The sequence below is a fragment of the Hydra vulgaris genome, chromosome 11 (assembly GCF_038396675.1).
Source record: "Hydra vulgaris chromosome 11, alternate assembly HydraT2T_AEP".
In the NCBI taxonomy this organism is placed as follows: Eukaryota; Metazoa; Cnidaria; class Hydrozoa; order Anthoathecata; family Hydridae; genus Hydra; species Hydra vulgaris.
In genome coordinates, this window is record NC_088930.1 from 43,272,488 (window position 1) to 43,289,866 (window position 17,379).

Below are 17,379 nucleotides of genomic sequence, written 5' to 3' on the forward strand. Positions count from 1 at the left end.
TAGTTTCCAGAATATTTGGTTAAATAATGATAGTTACACTTTATGATTTCAGAAAGATAAAAATCCCAGCCTTGCAAGATGCAAAGTTAGTTTTAAGTCATTCTTATTAGCAAGCATGGGCATAAAAGCTCTTGATGTACATGCAAGAGGAGCAAAGCACATATAGTGATTGCCTAAAGAGGGTTATGTTGTTTTGTTCAAAGAAACTTTGCAATCGGTACCACAGAAGCCTACCTCATCAAAGAAATGTTACATTTCAGATATGTTTCAGAAGGAATTAGTTTTGAAAGCAGGATTAATTTTGTGTTTAAATATTGTTCGAAGCAAATACTCTTTTAGATCAAGTGAGAATAAGTCTAAACAATTTGCTTTGATCTTTCCAGATAGCAAAATTGCCAGCGACTTTTCATGTGGTTGTACAAAATCTGGCTATATTGTAACTCATGGTCTTGCCCCTTATTTAAAAAAAATTATGATAAAAGATCTTAACCTACTGGATAACTTTCTATGTCTTTTTGATGAGTCTTACAATAAAGTTGTAAAGAAAGGTCAAATGGACTTACATATGCGCTATTGGAGTGAAGAGAAGAATACTGTTTGTACAAGATATACTTCAGAGTTCATGGAAAAAGCTGCAGCCCCAGATATTCTAAATATGTTTAAATCCTCCATGACTAGTTAAAATACTGAAAAAATGCTTCAGGTTTCTATGGATGGCCCTAATGTAAATAAACTGTTTTTGGAAATGCTCAACAAAGAACCTAATAACAATGAATTAATTACACTCATTGATATTGCTAGTGGTTTACATACTATCAATGGATCCTTACAAACTGGTGCTAAAGCTACAGATTAGACTTAAATGAAATATTTGGTACATTGCAGACATTAACTTAAAGAAGTTAATGTCTGCAATGTACCAAATCTGAAAATCAAAGTGTTGCCAAGAAAGCAATAGAGGTTTGGTCAAAAGTAATCTTAGTTTTTGACTACTGGAAGTCTTTACCAAAGAGTAAGCAACCTGGACTTAGTAAATCAGGGCAAAACACCAACTTTGAACATTTAAGTGCCTGAACAAATTTTTAGTTTTAGAACAAATTTTTAGTTTAGAACAAATTTTTAGTTTAGAACAAAAGTTTTAGTTCCTTTAAAGTTGAAGTTTTTTTGAAGAAATTAGTGGCAGTCTAAATACATTCCTTGATAGGTAATGTTTGATCCAGATGCATATTTATTGCTTTTTATGTAATATATTGTTTTATTACAAAAGTATAGAAATATTCTGAAATTTTCTTTTCATTTTATTTTTAAAATTTTGACAAAAAATCACAAAATGTTATTTTCAATCTTGCTATTTTTTTTTTCTTTTAGTTTCTTTTCAAACTGATAAACCAATGACTCCTTTTCTGGTGGTGATACTTGAAGAACTACCACACAACTTTTATGCAAAGTTCATTCGATTAGATGTTTCTTTTAAATGACAAACCTACAATATCTTTGTTAAAAATAGATTTGTTTAATTGCGCCAACTGGCTTTCAACCAGCAAGATTGATGTTAGTTTTTCATTGAAGTATTATCTCCAGCAACTCAAGAGTAAGAGAAAGATTACTGATGTTCAAATTGACAAGTTCAAAAAGGAATTGTGATTTTCTTGTCTCAATGTGTATTCATATTATTGAGAAAAACCCTTTGTCTTCACTGGTTGCTCTCTGTCTGGTGTGTATTTCCCCATCATTTATGGTTGAATATCACAGAAAAGTGTGATTATTTTTTTTGATAAACTGTTGATGAAGCTTGTTACTTTCAAGAAACATAGAGCTTCTGTTGGTGATTTAGCTAAGAAGGAATATTCCAGGTTCTATAAAGTGTGATCGTTGATAACAAAGAAGTATTTTTTGACTTGATAAAGGTTAGGATTTTTTGGACTACTTTTTGTGGAAATACACTGATTTAAAGATGTATGCAAATCTACAGCACATTTTCAGAGTTGCCCTCATTTTATCGCACAGACAAGCTTAAGTTGAATGTGGTTTTAGCAGCAACAAAAGTCTAATCGATGACAATATGTCCCCAGACACTATCTCTTTACGTTCAATCCAAGATTACCTCACATTTCATGGGTTCAAGGCTCATGAAGTTGAAATAACAAAAGATTAATTAGATTACTGCAAACAAGCAAGAAAGAAGTATTTTGATGATCAATGTTCAAAAGCCCTGTCTGTAGAAAAAACAGTGAAAATGAAAGCAAAAAGAAAAGGTATGGAAGATATTGAAATTGTCAATACTTAAATTTGACAGACATTATCTATAATTGAGAATTTAAAGAAGTCATCTGTTGAAATTGGATTCTGTGCTGAAAAAGGAATAGCCTTAGGTTTATGCCTTGAATATAAATGTGTTTTTAGTTTATATCACTAAATTATCTCATTCAATTTTTTCAAAATTGAATGAGATTTAGGGGGGCCACCTCAAGTCTGAAACTTGCAACAAGACCCTAAACAGAAGGAAAAAAATTTTTCAAAAGTATGTCATGTTGGGTCTCAAAAGAAGCGAAACTTTATAAAAATTTCAAAAATAGTTATCATTTTTTTGTTAAAAATACCTTGAAATTTTTTTTGACAAAAACATGAAAAAAAAGGTTTTTTTTAATTTTTTGTTAAAAAATAATAATTTTTATGCAATAAAACTTAGAATAATAATTCTTGTGTAAAATTTTGTTATTTCTGAAATTTTAATAAATTTTTGCTTCTTTTGAGACCCAACATGTCATACTTTTGAAAAACTTTTTTTCCTTCTGTTTAGGGTCTTGTTGCAAGTTTCAGACTTGAGGTGGCCCCCCTAAATCTCATTCAATTTTGAAAAAATTTAACAGGGTGTCTTGTAAGAACCAATAGAAAGTTTTAAGAATAGGGACAGATCAATTTTTGAATGTATGGGGCCTTGGATGCACCCTAATATATATATATATATATATATATATATATATATATATATATATATATATATATATATATATGTATATATATATATATATATATATATATATATGTATGTATATATATTCATTTATAATAGTTCATCTATTTATATTTAAAATCGAAAAAAGAAAGAATCTGTTTTTAATATAGTTTTTTTCTCCTTAATTCTCCTTACTTTTTCCTTCAAAAAATTGTTGTTCGCGACCGAATCTCCTTAAATATTAGGAAAATATCTCCTTAAATCTCCTTAAAATCCTTAATTTTAGCCCTTGATTTAATAGTGGGAACCCTGTATTGGTTGATATATGTACTAAATCGTTTGAAGCTACCTATTTCAATATGAAGTCATACTGCTTAGCTAAATGCACAATATTGTGTGTGTATCTATATATATATACAAGGGTCACTATTTATATTTTGGGAATTGGCAACACTGATGTCATGTGAATCCATCTGACGGTTCCATTGTAAAGTTTGACATTTTTGACGATATATGTACTGAGAAAATTTTGTCACACGGACGCTATTTGTTTATTTTATATTTAGTTGAAAGTTTTGTATCGGCAAAAAATGGAACTGAATTGTGAACATTTTTTTGCGATGATTTTTTACGATTTTCGATGTGGATTATCACAACAAGAGCACTTCAATTAACTTAATTTGACTTTTGGTGATGAAGCTCCATCAAAAACCACTGTGTATTGCTGGTATAGTGAATTCAATCGTGGTCGCTGTTCGCTGAGTATCGTGAAGGTTGTCCAAAATCGACTGTTGTGCCAGAAAACATCGATGCTGTGCACGAAATGATTAAGCAAGATTGTCATGTAATCTATTGTGAGATTGAGGCAGCCCTAAGCATATATGCGATTTTACATGAACACTTAGCTGTGTGAAAGTTATGTTTGCGTTGGATCCCTCATAATTTGACAATCACTCAAAAAAAGGCTTGTGTTGATTGGTGCAGAGAAATGCTTAAGAAATACAATTGCGGTGCTTCAAAAGACGTTTATAAAATCGTGGCAGGTGACGAATCATGGATATATTTGTATGAGACTGAAAGTAAGCAGCAGTCGACTGTATGGGTGTTCCAAGATGAACCAAATCCAACAAAAGTTGTTTGTGCACAAAGCACCTCAAAGAAAATGGTGGCTTGTTTCTTCGGAAAAACTGGTCATATTGCAACAGTGCCTTTAGAGGATCATAGAACATTAAATTCTGAGTGGTGCACAACCATCTGTTTGCCAGAAATCTTTGGTGAAGTAAGGAAAACAAACAAGAGACATCGGATTGTTCTTCATCATGACAATGCAAGCTCTCACACATCGGCTCAAACAAGAGACTATTTGAGCACTCAAAACATCGAATTGATGGGTCATTCGCTGTACAGCCTTGATTTGGCACCCAATGATTTTTTTTTGTTCCCATCCGTGAAGAATAAACTGCGAGGTCAACGATTTTCATCGCCCGAAGAAGCTATTGAAGTTAAAAATCATGTTTTGGAGATAACCTCATTCGGAATGTAATAAATGCTTTAAAAATTGGTTTAAGCGCATGCAAAAGTGTATCGATCAACGTGGCGAGTACTTTGAAAAACAATAAAAATATATTCGCAGCATAACTATTTGTTTTTGTTCCTATTCCTGAAATATAAATAGTGACCCTCGTATATATATATACAAATAGATGTATATATAGTTAAATATATTTGAGTTCTCCATAAATCCATGGTAAAAATTTTATAAAAACTATGCTACCTGCTCTTTTTTGATCAGATATTTATTACATCTTTTTTGCCTGTGTTTACATGTATACCTAATATTTTATTTACACAAATCAATGTTCTTTGTAATTCTATATTCTATGAACTCCATGTTTGCAATGGTATTTACATTTCTTTACAATTTAATTAGCTGAACCTAATTTCAAACAACAACTCAACAAAGAATTCTGAAAGGAAGACATAGGGTATTCTAGAATGATGCAGGCGCAAAGACTATGAAGTCTAGTAAGTGACCAAAGTTGATATTTTACCTGGGCCAGGTTCGATAAAACATAGCTGGGGCAGGAACTGGGTTTGTGACCGGGGCTGCTTAAACATTTATGCATCCTAAAGTATATGTTCTTAATTTAAAATTCATGTTATATTTTGTATATGTGCATATATAAACATCATTATGACCAACATGACCATCATATTCATCATTAATATCATCATAATGATGGTGATGATCATTATCATCACCATAATCATCATCATTATCATCATCATAATCATCAACAGTAAACTAAATCTTTTACTTATCTTATCTCAGATGTTAGGTCCTAGAGACTTTTAATTAGTATTCAACAGTGTCATTAACTAAAGTAAGTCTAACATTTAATCTCTAATTCACGGGTCTGATCTTTTTACTTCTCCCCAGAATAAAGCTGAGTTGCAAAGAAATCTTACTCTGATTTGACTCTTGAATATAATGGCCATACTGTTCCTGACAGTTAAACAGATTAACCCATTGTTAAACATCGAAATTACTCTGGCTTCCAATGCTAAAGTTAATTCTCAATTAAACACTTCTACAGTTTGTGTTCCAGAATAGATTTCCATCAGAGTCTTAAAAAAGTTTTCTCCAGAACTCTCTTCAATTTTTGCTAAAATTTTAAAAAGTTTATTTTAAGTGGTTCCAATTTTTCAAAACTCTAGAAAACACTTTGACCTCTTCAACTCTGCTATTAGTTTCTTTATATGAAGGTTTTGAGGTTATGAAACTTTCTTTTTAACTGCAGTAGTAAAGATATTCTTGAAGGTCTACCTGCTTCTTTATTTCTTGTAACTTTAAGGGTACCACAAGGTTCTATCTTTGCTCCTGTATTGATTCTTATCTACAATAACAATTTTTATGAAATCTAAAGTGAGTCTATTTGCTGATGACTCAACTTTATACTCTTGTCTTGACAAAAAATCTTCACTTTTTAATTGCTTAGAACAAGCAGCCAATCTTAAATCTGATTTCTCTTCTGTAACAGCCTAAGGCCTGCAGTGGCTGGTGAATTTTGTTGAATTAAAAAATTTTCTGGACTTAAAATCCGAAAATTTTTTAAACAACAAAGTTCATTTATTTACTGCAAAAAAATATAGCAATGTTGTTAACATTCCTATATTGACATTCAAATAACAACCCTCTTACTGTCAGACAAAGTCTAAAAGCACATTGTAAATGTAATTAGACCTGCTTTATCTGCCAAGCTTGAGTCACTCTTCCATTGTTATAAGGTTGCATTTTTTTCTTTTTTCTACAAATACAATTACGGTCAATGCTCAAACAAGCTATCATCTCTATAGCGATACTCCAAAACTCATTCTTGCTTGGCTTTTTATTCAGCAAGTTGCATCTTTTTACTGTATCTGTCCCTTCATGCTATTAAAAATTTTATTAATTCAGTTTTTTACCTTGAACATCAAAAAAATCTTTTAACTCTTACCTATCTTTATTTTAATTTAATTTTATATTACTTACAACTTTTTAAGTCTTCAGTTATACGTTTCTTAATATTTTAATTTGTTCTCTATTTTAAAGTAGCTCATAACTTAATAGTTGTTGCTTTCAATCTTGTTGAAAGTAAATTAGATTTTAAAAATATGTAAGTGTATGCCAGTATTTAATAAATAATAAATGTAAGCATAAAATTATAATATATTAGGCATTATAATTTTTTTTCTAGCCGCAGCTATCAACCCCTGCTAAATTTTATAATTTTGCCAGGGCTGGGGCTGGGTTTGCAAAAAGTCTCATTTTTAGCCCTGATCACATACTAATAAATCCTAATGAACCCTACTCAAGTCATTGGATGAGCTTTTTAAAAGCAGTGAGGAGAAACCTCTTTGAACAATGGCGACACTGGGTGTTCCACGATTTAAAACTAAATTCTTCTCATTACAAGCAACACTCACAGCTGCAAAAGCAAAAGGGAAATCAATCTGAGCATGCTGAGCAGCAGATTGACAAAAATGAAGAAAATCCAGCTAAACAAGCTCGGCTGGATAATTCTTCTACATCATCATAACTCTAGCAATGTGTTGATGAAATTATTAATTATATTAATTATAATAATTAAATTACCAATAGGTATTGACACTCAGCTAAGCCAGTATCTAGCAGAACCAGAAATAGACATGCTAATCCACTATAGTGGTGGAGTGACAACATGCAATGGTTGCCAGCTCTGGTGACAGTAGCTTATATTTATTTGGGTGCCCCACCAACAAGTGTACTATCAAAATATTTTTTCAGTGTTGCTGGGGAGGTCCTCAATGATCATTGTAGTTCACTCCTGCCAGGTAATGCAGCATGCCTAATATTTTTAAAGTATAATTTAAAACTGATCAAAGACATTTTAGAAAAATAACTGAAACTGATGATACTTTACTTCACTTTTAAATTGAAAGTTTCAATCGTTTATCAATTATTTTGTTATGCTATACTATGTGAAATTGTGTCCTTCTGTTTTAATAAACAATGAAGTTTAACAGAAATCAGTTGTCACTTGGTAATGAGAATGGTCAAATGGTTAAAAATAAATCTGGTACAGCCCTAAAAAGAAGCGACATTATATAAAAACTTCAAAATTAATAATTATTTTATAAAAAAACATTGATAAACAAAATTATAAAAAACTTAGTAAAAACGCATACTTTTTAGTTAAAAAATGTTATTTTCTAGGCAGTAAAATCTAAAATAATATTTTTTTTATAAGTTTTTTAAAATAATATTAGGGACCCTTATATATATTAGGATCATTTAGAAAACAACATTTTTTTAAAATATCTGCAGCATCATAAGTCAACATATCTAGAGCTTCTGGATATTAAAGACCTGGAGAAAATAGATATATATCTATTTTCTCCAGGTTTGTACCATCAGGACCATAGAGAAAATAAATAAATACATACATATATATATATATATATATATATATATATATATATATATATATATATATATATATATATATATATATATATATATATATATATATATATATAAATTAAGCTCAAATTTAATTTATTATTGCTCTGTTCTTTAAGAACATTGAGCACTCTGTTTGTAGAATACACTAACATAATTTATATATATATATATATATATATATATATATATATATATATATATATATATATATATATATATATATATATATATATATATTGTTTATAGATAGATACATATATTTATTTATTTATTTTCTTTATGAACCTGACACTGCAAACCTGGAGAAAATAGATATATATATATATATCTATTTTCTCCAGGTCTGTAATATCCAGAAGCTCTTCACATGTTGACTTATGATCTGCTAGAACAGAAAATCTTTTGAAATTTAATGAGTTGGAACTTATTGTTTTTAAACCTGAAGTCTATGCCGCCATTACACCTAAGGGCTCCAGAGTTCTTTTTAAGGACCCATATCCCTGATATATATTATGTATGTGTGTGTATATATATATATATATATATATATATATATATATATATATATATATATATATATATATATATATATATATATATATATATATATATATATACACATAAATATATTAGTGCATAAATATATTAGTGCATATATATATTAGTGCATAAATATATTAGTGCACATATATATTAGTGCATATATATATATTATATATATATATATATATATATATATATATATATATATATATATATATATATATATACATAAATATATTAGTGCATGTGGTGAATAAAATCGCCCAGCGGGATATTTTGCACTCATAATACTGAAACACATTATCAACAAGCGCGATTATGCATGCTCTGCATCAAGTCTTCGAGAGCGATATTCAAAGTTGGAAATTGGTTCCCATGGGGCCATCCATAATTTATGTACGCAAGTATGGGGAGGGGATCACTCAAAAGCGTACCAGTGCGTTCAAGGAAAAGGATGAACGATTTTTTGTTTGAATTTTTTTCATATGAAGTCCGGGAAATTAGACAAAAAAGCTTTAATTTTTTAGTCAATGCATTTATCTATCTACCAGAAAAAATATGTTACTGCAGTTTTGGTGTTAAATAAAAACAATAAAGTATCGCCTTTTACAAAAAGATGACTACATAATTTTGTTTCCTTTTTCGAGTTGAATTAACATGCTTGATTGCAGATATTTTAAACAACAGAAAAGTTTTTAATTTAATTTTAAAAAATTAATATTAAAAAAAGATTAAGAATATTTTTTTTATTTACAAAAGAAGTGTAAAAAATTAAGAACAATAAAGGAAAAGAATCATACGTTTTTACAAAATCTTGGGGATTAAAACTTTGATTTTTCAAAATTCAATCAAGTTTTAAATTTTTTAATTTAAGTTCCCTATTCTCATTGGGACGAAACATTTTGAAAATAATAAACATTTCATTCTATCTGTTAGTAGTAATGACTTCATTGTTTGTACTAAGTCTACCTGTTAGCAGTAATGACTTCATTGTTTGCACAAAATAGAAAACTGCTTTCTAATTTAAACTGAATTCACCATTTAAATATTATCAAGTGTATAATATTTTATATACTTGATTATATACTAAATTAATCTATAAAAAGCTTATACTAATATAATATATATTAGTGTAAGTATATATATACTTATTCAAATATAATATATAAATAACTTATATACTGATGTATATTTTGAGAAGTGCATTTGTAAAACTAGTGACAACATTTTTTTCTTTTGTTGTTTGCGTGCACGCTTCCAAAAGTTTTAATTCAAAGTTATATAACAAATATATTTGCTATACATTTATTGAAACTTATTTTTTTAAATTTTAAGTTGCGATTAGCTTTACCTTTTTTAATAAATATACTTTTATATAAGCTTAACAGATTCGAAGATACCTGTGAAAATATTTAGTTTTATATTAACTTATATTTGAAAAAAAAATTTTATATTTTAATGTTTTAATGTTTTTGAATTTATAATAGTCATTAATTATTAGAATGTAATCGAACCTGTATGAAATTGAAGCTTCAAGTTAAATTTTAGTTTGATAAACTTTCTATGCTAGATATCTATTTATAGCATAGAAAGTGATGTAGCAGAGTGATCGCTCCTGCTTCATCACAAGGCATATAATATATATATATATATATATATATATATTATATATATATATATATATATATATATATATATATATATATATATATATATATATATATATATACATACATACATACATACATATAAAGGAGGAGTGCTGCTATATTGACTGAAGCTTTTGTTTTGGGCAGGCAATTTATCATTAAAAAATTTTTTTTTGCAAAGTTTCTAAACTTAATTTTTTTTTTTTTTTTTTCTTAACTAAATTTTTTTTTCAAAGTTTCTTTTCAAACTTTTTCCTGTCATCTAAATTGATTTTTAAAAAAAAGCACTAGAAGTTTACATTTTATGGTAAAAATTAATGACAACTAAGAAGGGGTATATATTAATATATGTATCTATCAGGGGCGGATGCAGTATTTTTTTGATGTTTAAGTTAACTTCAAGATTTCAAGAAAGTTCAAGACGTGGAATGAACTTTAAACATTTATATATTTATAGTTGAGTCAATTAAGGATGCTTTGCATAAATTGCAATCATCGGAGCCTGGGAACAACAAAGCCCTAAAATTTTAGCCACAACTACCAAATCTTTACCAACTTGTTGCTTGTAAAAAATTTAAATTATAATTATATATACATATAAATATATGTGTGTATGCATATATATATGTGTGTGTGTGCACTGTATATAAATATGATAAGCATTTGTTTATTCATTTTTGTTCAGTGGTACCTGCTGTAATAACCTTTGGGATATATTTACCATTAATGCTAAAGTATTCAATACTTAAAAAGTTTACACTGTAAGTTATAGATTTAATGTTTTAAAGTTTTAATAGAATTTCTGCAATCTATTAATATGTTTATTTATTTTTTTAGATGTTGGAGTGGTTTAAATGATTTACGTATTTATTATGCAATTATCGTACCAATTTTTATAATAGTTGCTGTATGTAATGAAAAATTATTTTATTATTTAAATTTTAAAGTTAGTTACAAATAATAGAGTTTATTCAATAGCAATTTCTTATATTTAAAATAATTGATCATTGCTGAATTCCTTTACACTGTTGTGATTTGCTGTTGTTTTTTAAGATTATATTGTACTGTATGCTTTATTTTTCTAGTTTTGTCTGATGATTTAAACAATTAATTAAAATATTAAAGTTTAAATCATAATTTTTAATAATAATAAAAGTAATAATAAAAATAACAGTAAAAATATGGTTTATAATGAGATTATAACAACTATTAAGTTTAGTGATAAAATCAGAGTTAACCGTATTGACCGGATGCATCTCCATATATCGCAATTAGCAATAACTTAATTTGAGCCTTGGTCTTCCAATTCAAATCTCTTGAGCAAAATTAAATTTCATCTTTTTATAACATGTATACATACATTATATACACACATACATAATTAATACCAGTTTAAAAAAATTCTGTTTTACTTTATTTTTTTAACCAGTTCATTCCCAACAAGGCTTCAAGCAACTAGTAATTAAGTTAGCAGAAAAAAAGAGTATTGTTAAACTGCAAGAAAAGTGTTGATAGACATAAAAAACTGTAAATTATCTGAAAAGGATGAGAATGAGAGAGCTTCAAAGCATTCGTGGGCAAGGAGAGAAACTAAATAAATAAAAAAATAATTTAGAGCATAAAGAGACAGATACAATAAAGGGTGTAGCTGAATAAAAAATTATGTGAGATTAAGTTTTAGTTGATAGAACAAGAGATAATAACTTGTTTGAGCAGCAACCATGATACTATTTGTAGTATATGATATTCTACAAATAGTATCAATATATAAACAAAGATATGCAATCTTACAATGGTTGGACATGGCTCAAGCTGAGCAGCTAGGTCTAACTACATTGAACTACAGGTAAATACATTTACAATACATTTTATGACCTTGTCTTCGATTAAAAGAAGGGATCATTAGAAAAACCACCTCAAATATGACGATAGTATTCCGTATAGGAATAAATAAAAGATTTTTAATGTTAAAAAATGGTTTACTTGTTTATCTGGAATGACAGGAAGAGTATGGTCATTAGATTGAAGAAACCTTTTAGAAAAAAAGTTTTTTGCAAATTTTTTTTAATGCTAATTCACCATCCTAAGTCCAAGACCACTACAATCCCACTACAATCGAGGAGGCTACTTTAATTATGGTTACAATCCTCTTCCAAATCTATAACTCCAAAACATGAACCTTGACAAACACGATCGCTGCACAGAGAAACATTTTGAAATCGTTCTGCATAATTTTTAGGAGAGGTATGAGTAAATTTAGTATTAAGATTTAGTAAACTGAGAATAATGGAACTTAGCATCAGAGGGCACCAATTTACATTGGTTTTTACAGTAATAAAAAGACAATTGTTCTTAAGAGATTTGTTCATGGTGACTATCATGGGGTTAAATAGGGCTTGACTTTAAATCAATGAGAAAGAATAAAAGTTTTCATGACAGCCTGAATGCTGGAGATTATGTCCAGGAAATCAAGAAATGTAACAAAAGTCTTGCCCATATAGATTTTTTAATGTTTTGTTGTGTCTTTTTTGCTACTGAATTCTAAAACCCTACTCTCGAGTCCTAATTAAAAAAAAAGGAAGGGGTGGGTATTAATTAAATAAATCTTGATTTGTCAAAAATGAGCTTTTGGTTTATTTCTCACTAAAGTATAAAACTTATATCAGCATATTAAATCCTATTGAAAACAGCTGTTAGTAAATGCTCATTTGATCGCAAGCCACACAAGAAGCCACACAGGAATAGTTTTATGCTTGTTTTGTAAAAAGTATTAGTTTGGATTTATAAACTGTTGTTTTTATAAAAAATACTTATTGCAACATGAAAAAAATATCCTTTTTTATTATTTTATTATTAAATAAGTTATTGCTCTTGAGTCTTTAACTTTTATTTGTTCATTTTTTGTGCTCCAGCAAGTACATCACCTTTGACTTTTGCCTAAGGTAGCTTTGTAAATATGAAATGATTTTCTTGTAAAGCTTCTCTTCCAAAACCTTTTACAAACTATTTTACAACTTTTTAGGCTGCTTGAAAACATTGAACAATCTCGGATGTTTCACTTGTGGGGGCGACTGAACTTTTTATGATGATTATCAGGTATAAGTAAAGAAAACATTTGCTTATGAGACAACATGGTATGGTTTGTGAATCTCCCTTGCAAGCCAAGCAAAAAAACATGCATCTTGAAATCACTACAAACAATCCACTTAAATTTAGAATAATTTTGTAAAGTTCTTTTACATAATCATAATCATCTGTGTTCTTAACCAAGTGTGCAATAGGCAAAAAAAAAAATTTGTTTCTATTTATTTCACCATTGTGCTGGATCATGCTTGAGTCTAAGGCAATTACAATAACATAGGTTATTACACAAGTCATTGTAAATTTTAGATTTTTTATGTCGATTCCAGTATAAACATGTCCTGCAGTCTTCATCTTGTACTGGGTTCCCAACCTTTTTATACGCTAGAGCATATTTTAAAATATCGGTAGGGTGGCAGGCACCACCTATTTTCAATAGATTAACCATAATTTATATTTTCCATAATTTATTTTCTTGTATTTATAATTTTTTAATAAATAATAAACAAATACGTTTTAAAACAAAAAAGTAACTATTCAAATTACTAGGGTTAAAAATTTTTATTTCAATAAACTTATATAGTTTTATAAAATTCATCTATTTGTTTCAAAAATATGCATTTTATCACCATAGTATTTGGGCATTTCTTAAATATTTCAACCAAAAATATAAAACTTTAAAGACCCACAAACAAAAAATACACATCTTTTAGTCAAATTTTTATAATCAAATTTATCAATTTAAGAATCACACATTTTTTTAAAAAAGCAATAAAACACTTAAATTGTTATATGTTACTTTTACGTATATTACTTTTGTGGAACAAAGAAAAGTAGAATTAGCCTTTTGATCTTGTGTATAACATATTTCTAGTTTCTATATATCTCAATTATGATGTAAAATATTCACAAAATACAAAAAGTAAAATCTTTTTTAGATTAACATTTTCTATTGTGTATTATTATTTTTGACTGTTTTTAAGAAACAAAGATTTTTATAAGTAACGAATTTATATAAAATTTTAAAGAAAATAGGAAAAAGAGATATTTATTGACTTGGTCTATGTTCTGAATGTATCATGAATATGCTTACTCTTTGTCTTTCCTTTCATAGGTAATCTTTGTAACATATCTACTTTTACTGTGAGTTACTAAACACCATTCTCACTATAACTGCTGACTGTGCGGTGTTTGATATATCTGCTGACTCATCAAATTTTAGCAAGAAACAGTAACATATTTCCATATAAGTCTCTAACTGAGTTTGTATGTCTGATGAAATTGCATGTATTCTTTTTATGACATAGATATTTGACATTAGTAAGTCTTGTATTGCTGAGATAATCCACATTTGTAAGAAAATCCCTCAAACAAACAAATGGCACCAGTCAGAAATACTTCTTTAAACAACTCACCATTAATTAAAAGCTTCTTCATTTTTAAAAGCGTGTAAGAAATTTTGAAAGAAGAAATGGTAACCTTTTTATAATTTTCCACATGCTTAGTGAATACAGTCTGTTGTGCAGTTAGACCTGACTTTAGTCTACATATTTTTTTTCTTTCTTACTTCCGAACAAATTGGATAACTCTCATCAAAAGTGGCATGAATTGTTTGAAAATGTTAGTATTATGTTTTTTTGGCACTGCAATATTACTACCACTCATCAAGAAAACACATTTATTTTTCAAATTAGCAAAATAATATGATTCATACCAGTCAATCTTAAAGTAATAGGTCTGTTGTCTTTTACTCATTTCACTCAGTTTAGGATTAAAAAAAATGAAAAGTAGTAATAGATTTGAACTACAATGTAATATCAATGCTATAGCAACAGTACTTTCAGCAAAAGAATCACTTACACATACAAGATAGCAAACATACAAACATATTTAAAAAACTCAGGCATTCAAAAAAATTAAAACTCTAACAAATAAATAAAAATAGTTCACATTTTTAATTTGTGTTTATAAAAAAAGTCTCACACAAATAGTGGCAGACACAAACACAACTCATTTTGTGGGTGCCAAGATGCGCACGGTTGGTTGGGAATCTCTGGTCTACTAGATTCCATTTCATCAGCCTTGATGAGAAGTTTAGCTTTTTCCATGTCTTCACTACCATTACTTGTTGACTTTTGAGATGAAATATTCATTGCATCTTCCTTTGTAATAGTATGAAAAAATAACATATAGCAACTTCAACATATATACAACCAGAAGTGTGGAGTTGTAAAAAAAAGTACTGACTCCGACTCCGACAGTAAAGGTATTGTTCATCAAGTACTTTATACTATATTTTACTTAGGTAAGGCATTATATTTACAAATAATTTTTTCTTTTTTGTATGCGTATATTTATTAATAAAGGGATTCCCAAGCGCAAAGACAAATTGGTGCAATTGCTCAGCTTTACGTGAATAAAAATATGTGAGCAATATTGCTAAAAATTTGCGTAAAGCTGAGCAATTACTCAAAAAATGCTGAGTAAGAGCAATTGCTTTTTATTTACCCAGCCTATTAAAAAATGTATTTAATTATTTAAATTATAAAATAAGTTTTGTGTTATTTAAAATTACCAAATAAATTGTTTTATTGAGATATTAATAAAAAAGCATTTATTGTTTTGCCATATATTTCTGCAGTATTTATGTAAAAAAAATCAAAGATTTTTTTTTATAAATTAAAAAAAAAACTAACTTACCTTCGAGAAAAGAAAAGTCTTTAAATAATTTATCAAAAAGTTTTTTGCTTATGTCTTGATAAATACTTTGTTTTGGAACGTTTAAATAATATAAAACTTATTTTTCAAGGATTATTTAAGATATGTTAACACTCAGCTCTTATAGATCACTTAATTATTTTAACTATTTCACCTAAAAATCTAGTTTAATTTAGTTTCTAAACTTTATTTAAGTAAGCATTAAAATGCTTTTCTTTTATATAGAAGAATAGCTGCCAAACATTTTCTTTTTAAGCACATGAGATATTCTTAAATACACAAAAAACGTTTTTATTCCCGGTTTTTTCTGGTTATGTCTTAAACATTTTTCCTGATTTTTTCTGGATATTATAATAAAAAATTTTTTAGGATAAGTTGAATATGACCAAGATAATCTATGTGCATCAAAAAAGTACCAAATACCCAGGACTTTGAAAGATAAAAAAATGACAAAAGAGGAGTTGGAAGTGTAATAACAAAGAACGAGGAGAAGATAACAATCAATTGGCTTATAAGTTAACAGTTGATTGGCTCATAAACTTGATCATCTAATGAGACAGAAGGAGTTGATAAAAACAGTGGCTAAATAAAGATGCTATAAAGTTGCAGTTCATCACCTAAATTAAAAAATGGCTACCATAGTACATTTGGGATTAAAAACTTTTTAGTCTGAAACAGCAAGGTAAAATTTTATTCAACTTTACTCAACTTATTACTCCGCGCAGCAACCTTGTTTGTCAAGGTTTGTGTTTTGGAGTTGAAGAGTTGAGAGAGAGTTGTAACCACAACAAAAGTAGCCTCCTCCTCGAAGTGCCCTTCTTGGTCTTGGGGTGGTGAATTAACATTTAAAAAGTAATAACATTAACAAAACCAAAATCATTGTGTAGAGAAGTAGCCGTTTCAAGTAGTTATTTCAATTGAGTAACCGGTCTTCATTTTTTATAGCAGCAGTCATATAAGCTAAAATTAGTTTTAATAGTGCAAGGAAAAGCAAGGATTATTTGTGCAGAGCAAAAAAAATTTAGCCAATAAAATTGTAAACTACCAAATAAGAAACATTTAGGTGTCTTTTGATAAAAAAATAAATAAAAAAACAGGGATTTTCCTTCGGAACAATTTAATTCATAACTGTATATCATTTTTTTGATGTCTCATCAAGCTGAATGCTTTAGTTCTATTTAGCTCATCTAGTTTAAAACATGTCTTCATGACATCATTCAAATCTTCATGACATCATTCAAAACTGTGTTTTTGTACTAATTTTTTATTACTAATTGAATAAATATTTAATATTTTAAATAAAATATTGATTATAAGTAATAAGTGTTTCAGAGTCTCAAAAGTTAAACATGCTGTGTCTACCTCTTACTAACTAAACATTGTCTTCCCTATGCTTGTTCAATCTTATTTACAGTTTATAAAGTTTGAAAAATTATTGTGCTTATAAG

At 28.2% G+C, this 17,379-nt stretch overlaps 1 protein-coding gene across 2 annotated transcripts in view; it reads left to right on the plus strand.

Moving 5' to 3' along the window:
* The window catches only part of LOC105846969 (corticotropin-releasing factor receptor 2), a 111,004-nt gene that overhangs the window by 69,342 nt on the left and 24,283 nt on the right, over nucleotides 1-17,379 (plus strand). For both annotated transcript variants that reach the window (XM_065808917.1, XM_065808916.1), the window contains exons 8-9: nucleotides 10,818-10,893; nucleotides 10,970-11,039. In XM_065808917.1, the coding sequence (XP_065664989.1) occupies nucleotides 10,818-10,893; nucleotides 10,970-11,039 (146 nt within the window). The remainder of the gene's footprint in view (nucleotides 1-10,817; nucleotides 10,894-10,969; nucleotides 11,040-17,379) is intronic.